The sequence below is a fragment of the Anoplopoma fimbria genome, chromosome 16 (assembly GCF_027596085.1).
Source record: "Anoplopoma fimbria isolate UVic2021 breed Golden Eagle Sablefish chromosome 16, Afim_UVic_2022, whole genome shotgun sequence".
In the NCBI taxonomy this organism is placed as follows: Eukaryota; Metazoa; Chordata; class Actinopteri; order Perciformes; family Anoplopomatidae; genus Anoplopoma; species Anoplopoma fimbria.
In genome coordinates this window covers 14,600,530-14,614,924 of record NC_072464.1, presented here as the reverse complement: position 1 = coordinate 14,614,924, position 14,395 = coordinate 14,600,530, and the positions used below count along the sequence as shown (strand labels likewise).

Below are 14,395 nucleotides of genomic sequence, written 5' to 3'. Positions count from 1 at the left end.
GTTCAAATGTATTAATCTGACTAATTTCCAGTCTTTCCGGTTAATTGTTCTATTACCAAATGATGCATGTTCATGCTCTGCAGACTGCTGGTTTAGCTCATTTAAGCACAAACATACAGGATTGTAAAACTTTTTGGACGTGTGTGTTGTTCCAGGTTATCTACCTCCAGATGGCGGAGCTGAACAGGGAGACGGTGTACCCGATGCACCCCAGCAGCATCAATGGAGTCGAGGACATGTCCACACTGGCAGAGCTGCATGAGGCTGCCATCATGCACAACCTCTTCCTGCGCTACCAGAAAGACAACATCTATGTAAGGCACCGCGCTGTCTTTATCTGTGAACGCATTTACCGTATACCACCATGATATACCTGGAAGCTGTGGGTGTATTGTCCTTGTCAGGGGTGTATTTTTTGTTTTTGTTTCTGGGAACTGGGATGTTCAGCACAGCTAAAAAGAAATTCCAAAGTGTAACAAATCTCAAAACATCGACCGGAAATGTCGCAAAATGTTTTTTTAGGCAAGGCAAATGCAATGCAACACCACCATGGTACAACAACAAGTTTACCACAGTTTTGGGGGGCTTTTCAGAAGGCATGGTTGAAAATAAACACTATAACTTTCTAACTTAACTTTAGCAGAAGCAAGCAAGGCAGACCAAAGATAACTAAATATTATCATTAACCCAAAGGCAGAAAACTCCTGGAATGCACTGAGGAGTATTAAGATTTCTGATGTATTTCCTTGACCTCGCTCCCAGGATTATTTTCACAGCACAGTACTGCAGTCCTCTTGAAACTCTACCCAGGCTTTATTAAAATAATCGTTGCCCACAGTCACATGGTAACTATGTTTTTTGGAAATCCTATCTCCTAGTCTGATCTCGGAGGGTTTGTACTGGTCTTTCTGCGTGGCTTTGCAGAACGATATCATTGTGGGGAAGATGACCCACAAACCCACTTTGTTTAGCACTCCCTTTAGCTCATTACCCCGGCAGGACCAATGGATTCTAAAATACTACCAGCCTCAGTGCAAACTAGGCCACATGCAGTAGTTTAAGATTATTACAGGCTTCAGGTACTGTGTCACAGGAAACTGGGTGAATCTACAGAACTGGTAGTGTTAAGTATTTATACTGTAAATCTCATGAAGGAGTGCAATGTTTGTACAAAATGTAAAAGTTGCAACTTCTAGTGTAAAATACCAAACCTTGTGTTTTCTGTCTGTTCACTGATAATCTATGTCTTCTTCTCTCATTTCCTCTTTCTCCCTCAAACATCTCTCTGCTTTATCATTTCCCTCAGACCAACATAGGTTCGATCCTGGCTGCAGTAAATCCCTATAAGCATATAGCAGGCCTGTATGACGGCACTGCAGTCGATCTGTACAGCAAACACCAGATGGGGGAGCTGCCTCCTCATATCTTCGCCGTGGCCAATGAGTGTTACCGCTGCCTGTGGAAGAGACACGACAGCCAGTGTGTTCTCATCAGGTGAGGATCCACATTTAAGACAATTATTACAAAATGATTAAATACTAATCCATAGTAGACAGTTCTTGCTCTAAAAAACGGAGCATATAGACTTTTAAAACTCCTCGTGGACATTTGAAGAAAGTTAAACGGAATTGATAGATTCTTCTTCCTCTTTGTATCTTCAGTGGGGAGAGTGGAGCCGGGAAGACCGAGAGCACCAAGCTGCTGCTGAAGTTTCTCTCAGTGATGAGTCAAAACTCAGCAGGCACTCCTCTGTCAGAGAGGACCACCAGGGTGGAGCAGGCTCTCGTCCAGAGCAGGTACTGTTTGAATTGAAGAGTCAACACCTCCTAACTTTACATTATACAAGTGTAAGAGCAATAATCATTTTTATTTTGTTAATTTCTTGCCTTACTTGCATATGTTTATATGTTTAGACGTTGGTTTGATGAATCTAGTTACTCTTTGATGCTGTCCATATTAAAATGTATTTGTTTGAAATGGTTAACCATCACATTCCCATCAAAACACAGAATTTAGAGAATGAAATGAAAGAGTTTATTTGGTTAGTGGCTCTTTGTGGCGATCCACAATACTGATCAATATACTGAAGTCTGTTCATATATAAGAAACCATTTCATCACTGATGCAGTTAAGAGGTCCAAATTCATGACATACTAGAAAATACTGTGACCAGGCTGCCCAACATCTCTAGCTGGTGTAACAACATCTGGATCAAAACACACATTGATAGACAAACATGTGATATGAAAAACAGGGTTTCTTAGTAGATTATTTTATTTGCATTTTCCTCTCTCTGCAGTCCCATCATGGAAGCCTTCGGGAATGCTAAGACCGTGTACAACAATAACTCCAGTCGCTTTGGGAAGTTTATCCAGCTTCACTTTTCCCAGAACGGAAACATTCAGGGAGGCTGCATCATTGACTGTATCCTTTAACGGTTGGCTTAGATTTACTCCAGAGTAATCACATGTCCATAGTGTCTGCCTCAGAGGATGTATTGTACGTTTTCATTGTTCTCCTTGACTCTCAATCATCAGATTTGCTTGAAAAGGTAAGTTTGTGATGTAACATGCAGTAGCAGCGACTGTGATCAGCAAGTTGAATTTTTGACTTAATCAATCAGTCATTATTAAAATCCATTATCTAATGAAATACTTCAAATATTTTCATCTAACCATCTTTTCTCTCCAAGAACCGCGTGGTTCGACAGAATCCTGGAGAGAGAAACTACCACATTTTCTACGCTCTGTTAGCAGGAGCCGACAGAGACCACAGAGGTTTGTGTACATCAAGTTTACACCAAGAATACACCAAGTTTTTGACCAACATCAGAGGTTTTTCCTGAGTTCTATCACTTAACATACACTCCCTCACTTGTTACTGATAACAGGTATCTAAAATATCAGACTTATATAAAATATCTACTTTAGGCAGCTCTTAAGGAAATCCTCAATCATTTTGTTGTAATTTAAAAATAGGCATCCAATCTGACTCAGTATGCCATGGGGTATTGTATGAGGAATCAATCACTTACATAAATAATAGTATAAAAACAAATCCACATTTTGAATAAACAGGAACAAAACGAAAACCAAACTTATTGGTTTGTTTTCACAGGAAAGGGTTGAGGTTAGCAACACAATCTTTTGTTCAGCTTAAGATCATTATGCAGTAAATTGAATTTCTTTTGATGCTGATTTTTAAACATATGTATCTAGCTGTGATAAAAAACTCTGAGTCTATATAATGACTAAATGCTCTTTCACACTGTTAGGCATGAATGCGTTACATCGTATTTATTTAAGTGTGAGTTTCCTCATGTCTTTGTGTTGCAGACATGTACCTCCTGGCCGAGGGTCCTGAGTCGTATCACTACCTCAGCCAGTCGGGCTGCGTTAAGGACGTAAGCCTGGATGACAAGCAGCTCTTTGACAGTGTGATGGTAAGAACAAGATGAGAGGAAAATCTGGTTAGTGTAAGTTGTTTGTTTGAACCCCAGAGGGCGCCATAAGCCTTTATCATGAGTGTGATAACACCTTGTAAGTGAGACTCTTTGGCTTTGGAGGCACATTATGTATTATGTTCATGTAAGTGTTTTAAAAAAAGATTTAACTGCTGTCATATATTAAATGGGACGAGTGTGTTTCTAGTGAAATGTTGTCTAACTTTGTCTGTGTTGTGTTGCAGGAGGCCCTGAAAGTGATGGAGTTCACTGAGGAGGAGATCAGAGACGTGTTCAAGTTGCTGTCGGCCGTCCTCCTGATGGGCAACATTGAATTCATGACCGCTGGTGGAGCTCAGATCACTTCCAAAGGGGGTAAGAGAAGGAATTAAAAGGATGGTATTTAACAGATCTACTACACAGAGTATGTTAGGTTGATCCTGATATACACATCTAACATCTGCAATGTTAAAACTTTGAAGGAAACGGACAAGTTAAAATAGGAAATTCTGGGAATCCTTTACTCTGTAATTTATGAACCTATCTCTATAAATAATTTCCTAGGAAGTTGTCATTTGGAACTAATAAGATGGTTTAGAAAACTGATTAAAAGATTTGTCAACAGGTATGGAAGTTTAAAGTACTAAAGGTTTAAATGGAGCAAATCCTAGAAGGACATTCCGGTTTCTAAAATTAATACCTAATGACAACCACTCCTACTATTTTTACTAGGAAATCATTATGAAATGATTTTGAAATTACAGATAATCAGAAATTTCTCTTTCATTTAATCACATTAGCACAGTGCTTTTGTAACCAAAGAAAGATGTTTGTTTTTGTTATCTAATAAGCTAAAACATACAGAGAAAGTTAGGGAAATGTATGTTTGAGGAAACCGGATACAAAGCTGGAAAAGCTGGATACAAAATGTATCTTATGGATATCAAACAGTGGGAAATATTTAATCTTAAATGTTATTTAAGTTAAAAACAGGGAACACTTTGGTTTCAGTGGAAAAGCAAGGTCCAATTAAAGTGACCAATTGTTCCTGCTGGATTATTGTAGAAAACCACAATTTTCTAAAGCAGATAATTAGATGTTGGACCACTCTGCTGTACTCCTCGTGCCCCCTGAGTTTGATTGACATTGCACTAGCAGACAGCTCTGAACAGGCTGTAACACGAGCTCAAGGCTCCTTTGTTTGCTGTGTCTGACCTCTTTTCCAAAGAACCAATGAACTACAGTGACAGCAGAGAACTACAACCCAGCCAGCAGAGCAGCGTTTCCTATAGACTCTATAGGATCACAGTCTATATGGCACGCCTGCTGTTTGACATGAATAGGAGACGCCTGAACGTTATTCATACACTACACCTGGTGCATTTATTTGTCTGTGTGTTTCAGTCGTCAGTAATGTCAGCGAGCTGCTCGGCCTGGACTCCTTCCAACTTTCAGAGGTGTTGACCCAACGCTCCATGATCCTCAGAGGAGAGGAGATTTGCTCACCGCTCACTGTGGAGCAGGTAACGAAATATCAAAACTTCTCATTTCAAATATCAAACAAAAAACACAGCTCTGTTGGATCCCAGAATTTATGGATTGTTCGGATGTCTACACTGTCTTTTATTCTTCTTGAATTAAAGATACAGTAGAGGCCTGTTTTTTGCCCCCTATCCTCACCCCCCTCTCCCTCCCCTTGTCCTGGTGACACACACACACACACACACACACACACACACACACACACACACACACACACACACACACACACACACACACACACACACAGCCTTTCTCCGACTCTCTCCCCCGACATGCCTCTCCAGATCCCTTGCGTGACTCCCAGCCATTTCCTGCTTTTTGTCTGCAAGATTCCTGGCACAATAAACCCATCGTGATAGTGATCTCAGTCAAAAGCACAATGGAGCCAATGACTGAGGGTGAAGTGAGAGTCTTCTCCTCTGGAGGCAGCGCGGCCGAGCACCCAGACGTTGGTGTAATAATTCTCTCTCTGGGCTTCAAATGTCCCCGTCGTGCTCTGTAATTAATGTGAATATTTCACAAGTCTGTATCTGCGTGTGTTATTCTATTCACCATACGCCACAAGTACATTCTGACGCATGACACAATACTTTTTGGATGAGCCTTCAGCCCACTCATACACATAAATATCAGTGATTATGCAGCATGGACCTTTACTATTATCACATTGACCCAAAAGTCACAAGAAAGCTTTTCATCAGCAGACAAAGACCTTGTGCTGTCACCCCGCTGCCGCTGGTTCTGCCTGACTTTTGAAGCAGCTTGTGTCTTAATAGAGTTCATTATTCCAGTCCTGGAGTCAGTAAGAATGGCTTCTTCTCACAGCGGCCAGGGGTCACCCACCCAACGACGGCTTGCACTAGCCCCTTCTCCCCCGCCATCCTGGACAAACAGCCATTCTTCTCAGCGCTGTGACGGAGATCCTGGAGCCACCAGCTCTCTGTTCACACCCGCTAGTTGCAAGAGGTGACGGGGCTTGATGGATTACTCAAAAAAAAAGTCCAGGAGCATTGTTGCCCCAAGTACAGTACACACCGCGACAGTCTTGTTTTGTTTTCAATTCAAGCACAATGCCTGTGGAGGAAGTGTAGCTGGCAGGCTCAAACTTTTTTATGTTCGCACACGGATGCTGTCTGGCTGTAAGGCCGACTTCACAGCAGCTGGAGAAAATCAGAGCTGTGTCTAAAGTGTTTTCTCTCATATTTTTCTCATTTGTTTGTCTCGTGTGGAGTGCCTACTAAGGGGAGTTTATTACAAATTACAACAGCAACATCATGAATCAAACAAGTAGAGTCGATGCGATAGATTATAATGTTTTAAACAATTATAACTCAAAGTCCACTTGCGGAGCAAGGAGCTTGTAAGAATGAAAGTTATAGTTGTCATCTCCTGGTGCAGGGTTTATAAAAAGTATATAATACAACTCGAGGCAATCATCTACAAAAGCATGTTCATACATTTGTCTTTGTTTTCACCGGATCCATGAAATAGAACAAAAAATACTGCCTGCAGTGCGTCACTCTTAAGATATGTAGGTGATAAATGGTGCTGTCTATTGTGACAACAGACATTGCTTTACCTGCTGCTTCCAGACAGATGCTGACAAAACACTATTTGTTTTATAGACACCCCATTGAGGCCTCACACACCACATCACATTCAAACATGTATTTATCCGCCATCTGACAGAATTGATGAAATGTACTTGTCGATGAACTGTATGTTGTGTTTAAGACACAGACTGCAAACTTTCCTCTATTTATTCCTGCATTAGTATCCATGGTAACCTTTCGTCTCTCCATGTCATGATTCGCAGGCGGTGGACTCGCGGGACTCGGTTGCCATGGCACTTTATTCTCAATGTTTCTCATGGATCATAATGAGGATCAACCAGAAAATCAAAGGCAAAGACAACTTCAAGTCCATCGGCATCCTGGACATCTTCGGCTTTGAGAACTTTGAGGTGAAAGTTCACATGTGTGATTTAAGCTTTTAAAGAGGACATATAGTAAAAAAAAAAAATCACTTTGTCAGTGCTTGAGCACATACATTTGGGTATCTGTGAAATAAGACAACCCAGTCAGTTCTTTGTTGGCTGCCTGGATCATAAAACATGTGATTCAACAAGCCATTCAGATTTGGATCCCCTTCCTGTATCACATGCAGGCTCATTAGAATATACCGAGTATCTCCACAAATGGCTTGAAACTACCTTTGCAAAGGTGCACCATATTTTTCACACAGGCCGATCAGAGCAGACTGGGCTTTTTCGGGAGGGGGGCTTAAAGAAACAGGCGCTTAAACTGAGCGTTTCAGACAGAGGATGAATACGGGTTTGTTCAGACAGACAGTATAAGAAAAATGCTGTATTTTTTTAACATTAAAGCATGTAAACACTTTCTATTAGAAACCCAAAATACAAATATGAACATGAAAATAAGCATTTTATTCCCCCTTGTTTCTGTGCCCTTCCTGCTGGTTTGAAGTAGGCCGGCTTGTTTGTTAAAAATAAGAAAAAGAGGACGCTCATTTACAAACATGGCGGTTGAATATTTGAATACGATAGGACGTGGCACAGGCATTGACTGCTTTGATAGTGTGCCACTTTTCCAACTTTGATAAAATGATTAGGCAATGTTTTGAGTCGAAATCTGATGACAGTTGGCAGGTTGTTTGTTACTGTCAATCAAATCTTATCAAACCACACTATAGAGTCCTGATGAAGCAGATTAATACTAAAAGTTTTTTTTGTTATGCTGTTTAAGATTAAAGGGGATTTAAAATCATCATTTAAGAATGGACTTTTCACTGAAACAGGAGACACTTTGTCCAGTAGTGAAACTTCTGGAGGAAAAACATATGGGATGCTCATAGATTTTGTATTTTTCAATTAGGGAGACAGAAGATGTGATTTTTAAAGAAGTAATTGAGTATTTCAGTGGTTAAATACGTATTATTAATCAAAGCTGAATATTTGATATGTCTCAAAACATGTCTGAAGGGGATCGTTAAGTGACAGAACTGTCTTTTAATCATGCTCTTCCATCCTGTAGGTGAACCGGTTTGAACAGTTTAACATCAACTACGCCAACGAGAAACTCCAGGAGTACTTCAACAAGCACATCTTCTCGCTTGAACAGCTGGAGTACAACAGGTAAAGATGTTTACCCCTATCTAAACAATTAGAGACATTCATGTCTTCAGATTGAGCTTGTATGCTGGTGAATACAGTGAAAAACAAAACCAGACTTCTCATGTGCTGGAGACTGTCACACAGACGGATACGGCTGTGGATGGGGGTTGGGGGTTGGGCCTCCTAACGGCGATACAGGCAAACTGCCAGAGGTTTGGGATCGTCTCCATTTCTCGCCCAGACAGTTGTTTTCTTGTATAATGAGCCAGCAGCTTGGACATGGCTCATTTAATCACATGCTCATGGTGGACAATACAGCCATTGTGTCTTCATAGTTGTTTATATTTATATATATACATGGTGACTGTGTGTGTGTGTGTGTGTGTGTGTGTGTGTGTGTGTGTGTGTGTGTGTGTGTGTGTGTGTGTGTGTGTGTGTGTGTGTGTGTGTGTGTGTGTGTTTGTGTGTGTGTGTGTGTGTGTCTTTGTCCTCACAGGGAGGGGATCCAGTGGGAGGCCATAGACTGGATGGATAACGCTGAGTGTCTGGATCTCATAGAAAAGGTAACGCAGAGAGAGCAAAGTCACCACAGGGGTCGCTAACCGCCAGCCTTACCGCCAGCCAGGGCGTATTCTGACCCAGATGCCACATTGTGCTTACATTGACCTCCACCTCCTACTCTATCATTACACAGTCTCATTTTGCATGTTGTGTGCACAGTAATGTACACCAGTCAGTGGCTGGAAGTTGAAGTGAAGCATAAAGACGATTTGTTTTATTTCATCACCATAGTTATAATGATGGTGAAAAATGAGCTTCTACAGAGGTGGGCTTGTGTCTGAAAGGTTTCTGGGTCAAAATCACAACTGTGGAAGGTTTAGGGGAAGCAAAAAGGACCACACTGAACATTTTATCCCTACTTATACTCTCAGTTTGGCTCGATGGCCCTTTATAAGAGGATTTCTGCTGTATTAGTATGAATGTGTGTAACTGTTTGGTGTTGCTGCCAAACATCGTGCCTGCTCAGTGAACTTTCCTTTTTTGTAAATAAAAGAGAAAATTGAATGAATGCTTATGCTGTTTCCTGTACGCATTGTTATGATAGAAGCTGCCAGATGTGCCCCAGTGGGATTATAACTAGTTTCATCATGACTGCGGTGTGTTTAACACTCTCTGCTCTGCTTGTCTGTCTCCCCTTTAGAAGCTGGGCATGTTGGCTCTTATCAATGAAGAGAGTCGCTTCCCCAAAGGCACGGACTACACCCTTTTGGAGAAACTGCACAGCCGACACGCAGTGAGTCCACATGCACACATGAAAACATCTTTCACACATGTGAGGGGAGATGCCCACAAAAACATAAAATATAATCCAAATCCCTCCACCAAAGAGTTAAAACCTCTCTTTGGGCCGATGAATCGCCTGTTGCCTACAGTGAAGGGTTGAACATCTGAGCAGCACTTGTACACGCCCCCGAGCGCTCTCACATGCAAACACAACAATGCTGAAATGTGATCAGCCATTCTCAGGGCCTGATGAGCATTGTGTGCAGGAGAAAAGAGTGTCCTCAGAAAACCCAGCAGGGTTTTCTATGGCTGATGGAAAAAACAGAAGAGGTACAAAGAACTGGCTGACCTCTCCGTGAAGGTGTCTGAAGCGCAAGTTAAGTTTTAAGGTCTTGGTCAGACCTGGGAGTTGAAAGGTTTTGCTTTGTCACTTCATGCAGTAACATGATTATTGCTGAAATCATTCGATTACTTGATTAGTTGATGCTTATAGAAAATGTGAAAATTAATCGACAGCAGTTTGGATTATCAATGCTAAAAGGATTTAGCTTTTTCTAGTGTTGTGTAATTGCAGATTCATTTATTTTTAATATTAAGTCAAATTAACAGACACAAAAACCCACTCAATTGAAATGTAACACCAAATAAAATAGAGTTTGAGGCAGCTGTCAATATTGATTTATTTTTGGATATGGGACTGCTCTGGATGATAATGAGGGATATTTCTCACTTTTTTTTTCTGATATCCTTTAGAATAAGATTGATCAGTTTAGAGAAATTAAAAATAGGTTATAAAAACAGGTTATTTGTTGACAATGATCATTAGTTGTCTCCCTCTCAATGTGTGACTGACCTCTCAGCTGAACCCTCCCTTACTATGTGCTCTGATTTATTTGATTATCACTAATTAAGTACATGAACAGCATTTCTAAAAGTCAGTGGTCTCTTTGTCCTTTCTCCTCAGACAAACCCATACTATGTGAAGCCCAGAGTGACCGACCACCAGTTTGGCATCAAGCACTACGCTGGAGAGGTAATTAGCAACACTTGCACACACACACACATACAAGCACAGATACAGGGCAAAACCAGGTTCCTCCTGCTTCCTGAACAAGTATGTTGGGGAAATGAGGCAGTTGTTGCATGGGCAGCGGGGCATTCTTTGCCAAAGTCATCTTTTCCCTGAGTCAGGAGAAACTGCTTCACTGTCATCCTTTCCTTCCTTTGCTTACACGATAAGCAGAGATTACTCCTGACGGAAGTGTAGAGAAAGTCAAAGAGATCAGGGAGGAGAGAGAGGGGGGGGACGACAAGGTCTCCTCAGTGTGAGTCTGGGGCAGCACAGTCACAAGCCTGGCATGGATGTCTATGGTAATGGCTCGGTCTAGAGAGGACAGGCAGGCCAACCAGTTGTTCTCTCTCGCTCCAGTGTGTCTCTCTGGGGAGTTCAGTCGCCTCTCTGAAAGCTCCTTCTGTTATCTGAAACTCTGCCATGAGTTCAGCGGGGAAATAGTGGCGTCCTCCCATAGATTTGATTATCAGCGTGGTGCCGTGGATGCTGGGGGGGGGGACGTGAACTTTGTCGGACGTGAACCTTAACAACAAGAAAATAATCACCACACCTTTTGAACTAAGGAGACGAAAAGCAATAATGCAAAGAAGCAACTTTGCAAAGTCAGCATTTCAGACCGTATTTTCGTTTGTTAGGTTCAGTGTGCATGGTTTGTGCACCTGTAAGATTCTGCGCCTAAGATTAAATCCTCATTTCCGTGTTCTTTATTTTCTTTCAAACGTGCAACCAGCAACAAACACCAACTCAGAGTGCATTACATGTGGGTCAGGGCAATGCAGAGGAATGCTGTGTCGCTAAGATAAAGGCCAAACTGAACTCAACAGGTGACGGTATTAATATATAGGCTCTCTGCTGGCCTGTCCCCCTGCGTCAAAACATGCATTTACAACCCCCACTTATGTCACACTTTGTGCACATGCATGTGTGAATGTTGTCATCAGAAAACATAAATCACCCAGTCTGCATAATGAGCCTCTAGAACATAACTATAGTGCATATTAACACAGACAAATATGCTTCATTTTTTTTCTTGTGTCCAATCTGTGCTCGATTGTTTTTAAACCTCTAAGCATTTGAAATTATGAAATCTTTGAATACATATGGTTTTAATTTAAAGTATTTTTTTTAAATGCTGTGCTTACAATGCCACCCAATTTGCTACAGTACTTGTGTTTGCACACATGTGCCAACTCATGGTTCATTATCTCTTATTAAATCTTAAGTAGAACAATATTTTATATTTTCCTTTACATTATAATTGCAAAATCTATGTTGTTGTGAATCTGTGTATTTTTTTTATGTCTTTATGATGTATTCATCTCCAGAGCCATTAACTTTTATGACTGGACATGTTCTGTTGCTTAACAGAATATTTGATCAACTTGGATTATATTTGGATAATGCAGCAAATCCCTCTGAAGAAAATTGCAAATTCATTACTTCTGTTCATGTAGATTGTTTTATACAATTTTGTTGCATTTACTATTTTATATAGCTCTTTTTAGAAAACTTTTTTCTCCCATGCTGAACTATCAATAAAGCCTTGTCCAATTTTCTCTTATTTTAAATGCAAACACACTCTGCTCCTACTCACTTTTTTGTTTTAATGTCTGTTATAGGTGCTTTACGATGTGCGTGGGATCCTGGAGAAGAATAGAGACACCTTTAGAGACGACATCTTGTTTATTCTTAAAGACAGCAGGTGAGCACATCACACTCATGTCCATTAGCATGCTGAACACACACCTGAATGATTCAGTTCATAAGCAAGTTTTCACATTCTGCACCCTGTGTGTCTGCAGGCTTGACTTCATCTACGACCTCTTTGAGCGCGTCGGTAGCAGAAATGGAGACGAGACCCTAAAGATGGGCACGGCCCGACGCAAGCCCACCGTCAGCTCTCAGTTCAGGGTGAGACAGAAGCTCCTGTGATCTAACTTTCACTCCCAGTGCAGCTTATGATTGTGTCATCACACAGGCAACAAGTTAATAGTCTCACATGTGCTGCTGCATATGAGGATCACTTCTCCCTCTTAACTCTTGGCTGTCTGTCTCGGCATGGTGAGTGTGAGTGCGAGGGCACAGACGAAAAAAACAGGAGGATAGAAATCATTGAGAGACAGAGGGCGAAGGAGAATGCAGCTAGTGTATTTGATCTGCAGAGAAAGATGGGTGATGGGATGTATAAAATATGTGGTTGTAGCAGTGGAGGGGGGAGCAGTGGAGGGCTTATCTAAGCATGTCCTAACTGCAGTGGGGAGAGAAGGAGCAGGGGAGGATTTGGCAGGCTGCCTGGCATACAGCTCCTAAAGCCAGGGGATTAGGGTTGATGGCTGGGCAGAGAGGGGCCAACCAGGGGCCAATCACGCTCAGTTCTGCCAGGCCGGGCCTCGCTGGAGACAGACTGTCTGAGGCAGCGAGTAGAGCGGGGCTGACATCGACTGCAAAGTTCAAGGGTCCTCGGTGTGTGTGTCTGTGCATGGGTGTGTGTGTGTTATGGTTTATATGGACTGAGTTGTAAGTAGTAGAGAGTCCGAAAGTATCAAATTACATTTAATCTGTAACTTTTTATACATTTTGTCAACAATACTTTTACACATTTATTTTAACATTTCTAATTTTAGGAATTTTACTTGTTTTTTGAATCTTTTTTATAATGTTTTATTTGTCCTTTTAATTCATTCAACGTCTGGAAACGTATTCGACAATAGGCGCTGTGACAGTGGTGTAGTACATTTACTCAAGTACTGTAGTTTTGAGGTGCATTGAGAGTGTCTGCTTCTTTTAACTTTTACTCTACTGCATTTCAGAGATAAATGGTTTAGTTTTATTCCTACTTTGTTGATTTACATTCTGCCTCTTGCAACCACTGCAAAAATCATCATGTTACAAAGTAATTTGTGTAGTTTAATCCTAAAGGGCTTAGTTTCGTAAAACAGGGGAAGAAAAGCATTGCAGTGAGATAATGTCAACTGTTTAGTGAACTAGTAAATAAGGACACATTTTCTAGATTTCTAAAGAAGCAATCCCTCCTTCTGTCTTCTTTCAAGATTCTCCCGCTCATGCAAAGCACTGAACAAATAATCAATAGTCATGCTTGTCTAGATTTCAACTTTTATTGGTACTTTTTATTATTGTCTACAATGTGAGAAGCACATGCATACATGAATAGACATAAAGTAATATATTTGAATTTAATGACACAGCTTAATAACATAGATTCTCTGCTGTCATGATCTTAATCCTCTTGTTGCTGATCTGTTTCAGGACTCTCTCCATTCTCTGATGGGAACACTAAGTGCCTCCAACCCCTTTTTTGTACGCTGCATCAAACCAAACATGGACAAGGTAGGTCATGCAAATTTCATTGCACAAAAAAAAGAAAGAAAATGTGAGAAACCCTGCCAGGTCTTGTCAAGGTCAGCGCTTGCAAAGTTAAACCTCTGTGATGCTATTCATAGCTCCCTTTGCCCAGAGCTAATCTCAGATAAATGTTCCACTTGAAAAGTAACTATTCTTTTGTTGTTTTCGCTGCAAATTCTCTTTACTAATGAACTGATACTGCTCTCCTGCTGTGGTGCAAAGACTGTCATTGTACTTCCTCAAATAAAAGGGCTGTGTACCAGCACATTCCTACCGCTTTATCCCCTTTACCGGAGGTCGGAGGTCACAGTTGGCCACTCCAGCTGCAGCAGCTTGGCTGATGCTCTGCTGATCTGGCTGCATCAGTGGAATGCCAAGATAAGACCACAGTGCTGTGGTTGTAGTGAAACCAGGGCCTCTATTCCTCCACTACTCTTTACAACATAACTGCAAAACCCTTCACAATCTGCACTGTTCTCCAATTTTCTGAAATTGGATAGTTGTGGAAATGGTTATATTATGTTATATTATGTTATATCATGAGACTGATTTGGCTGCA

The 14,395-nt window shown here is 41.2% G+C and overlaps 1 protein-coding gene across 1 annotated transcript in view; it reads left to right on the top strand.

Moving 5' to 3' along the window:
* myo10l3 (myosin X, like 3) overlaps positions 1–14,395 on the top strand; it is a 53,134-nt gene that overhangs the window by 22,391 nt on the left and 16,348 nt on the right. The window contains exons 3-19 of the mRNA XM_054615584.1: positions 156–314; positions 1,307–1,494; positions 1,662–1,796; positions 2,300–2,424; positions 2,538–2,551; positions 2,693–2,777; positions 3,336–3,442; positions 3,688–3,817; positions 4,847–4,965; positions 6,801–6,947; positions 8,038–8,138; positions 8,614–8,680; positions 9,319–9,411; positions 10,366–10,434; positions 12,093–12,175; positions 12,276–12,384; positions 13,741–13,821. Of these exons, the coding sequence (XP_054471559.1) occupies positions 156–314; positions 1,307–1,494; positions 1,662–1,796; positions 2,300–2,424; positions 2,538–2,551; positions 2,693–2,777; positions 3,336–3,442; positions 3,688–3,817; positions 4,847–4,965; positions 6,801–6,947; positions 8,038–8,138; positions 8,614–8,680; positions 9,319–9,411; positions 10,366–10,434; positions 12,093–12,175; positions 12,276–12,384; positions 13,741–13,821 (1,812 nt within the window). The remainder of the gene's footprint in view (positions 1–155; positions 315–1,306; positions 1,495–1,661; positions 1,797–2,299; positions 2,425–2,537; positions 2,552–2,692; positions 2,778–3,335; positions 3,443–3,687; positions 3,818–4,846; positions 4,966–6,800; positions 6,948–8,037; positions 8,139–8,613; positions 8,681–9,318; positions 9,412–10,365; positions 10,435–12,092; positions 12,176–12,275; positions 12,385–13,740; positions 13,822–14,395) is intronic.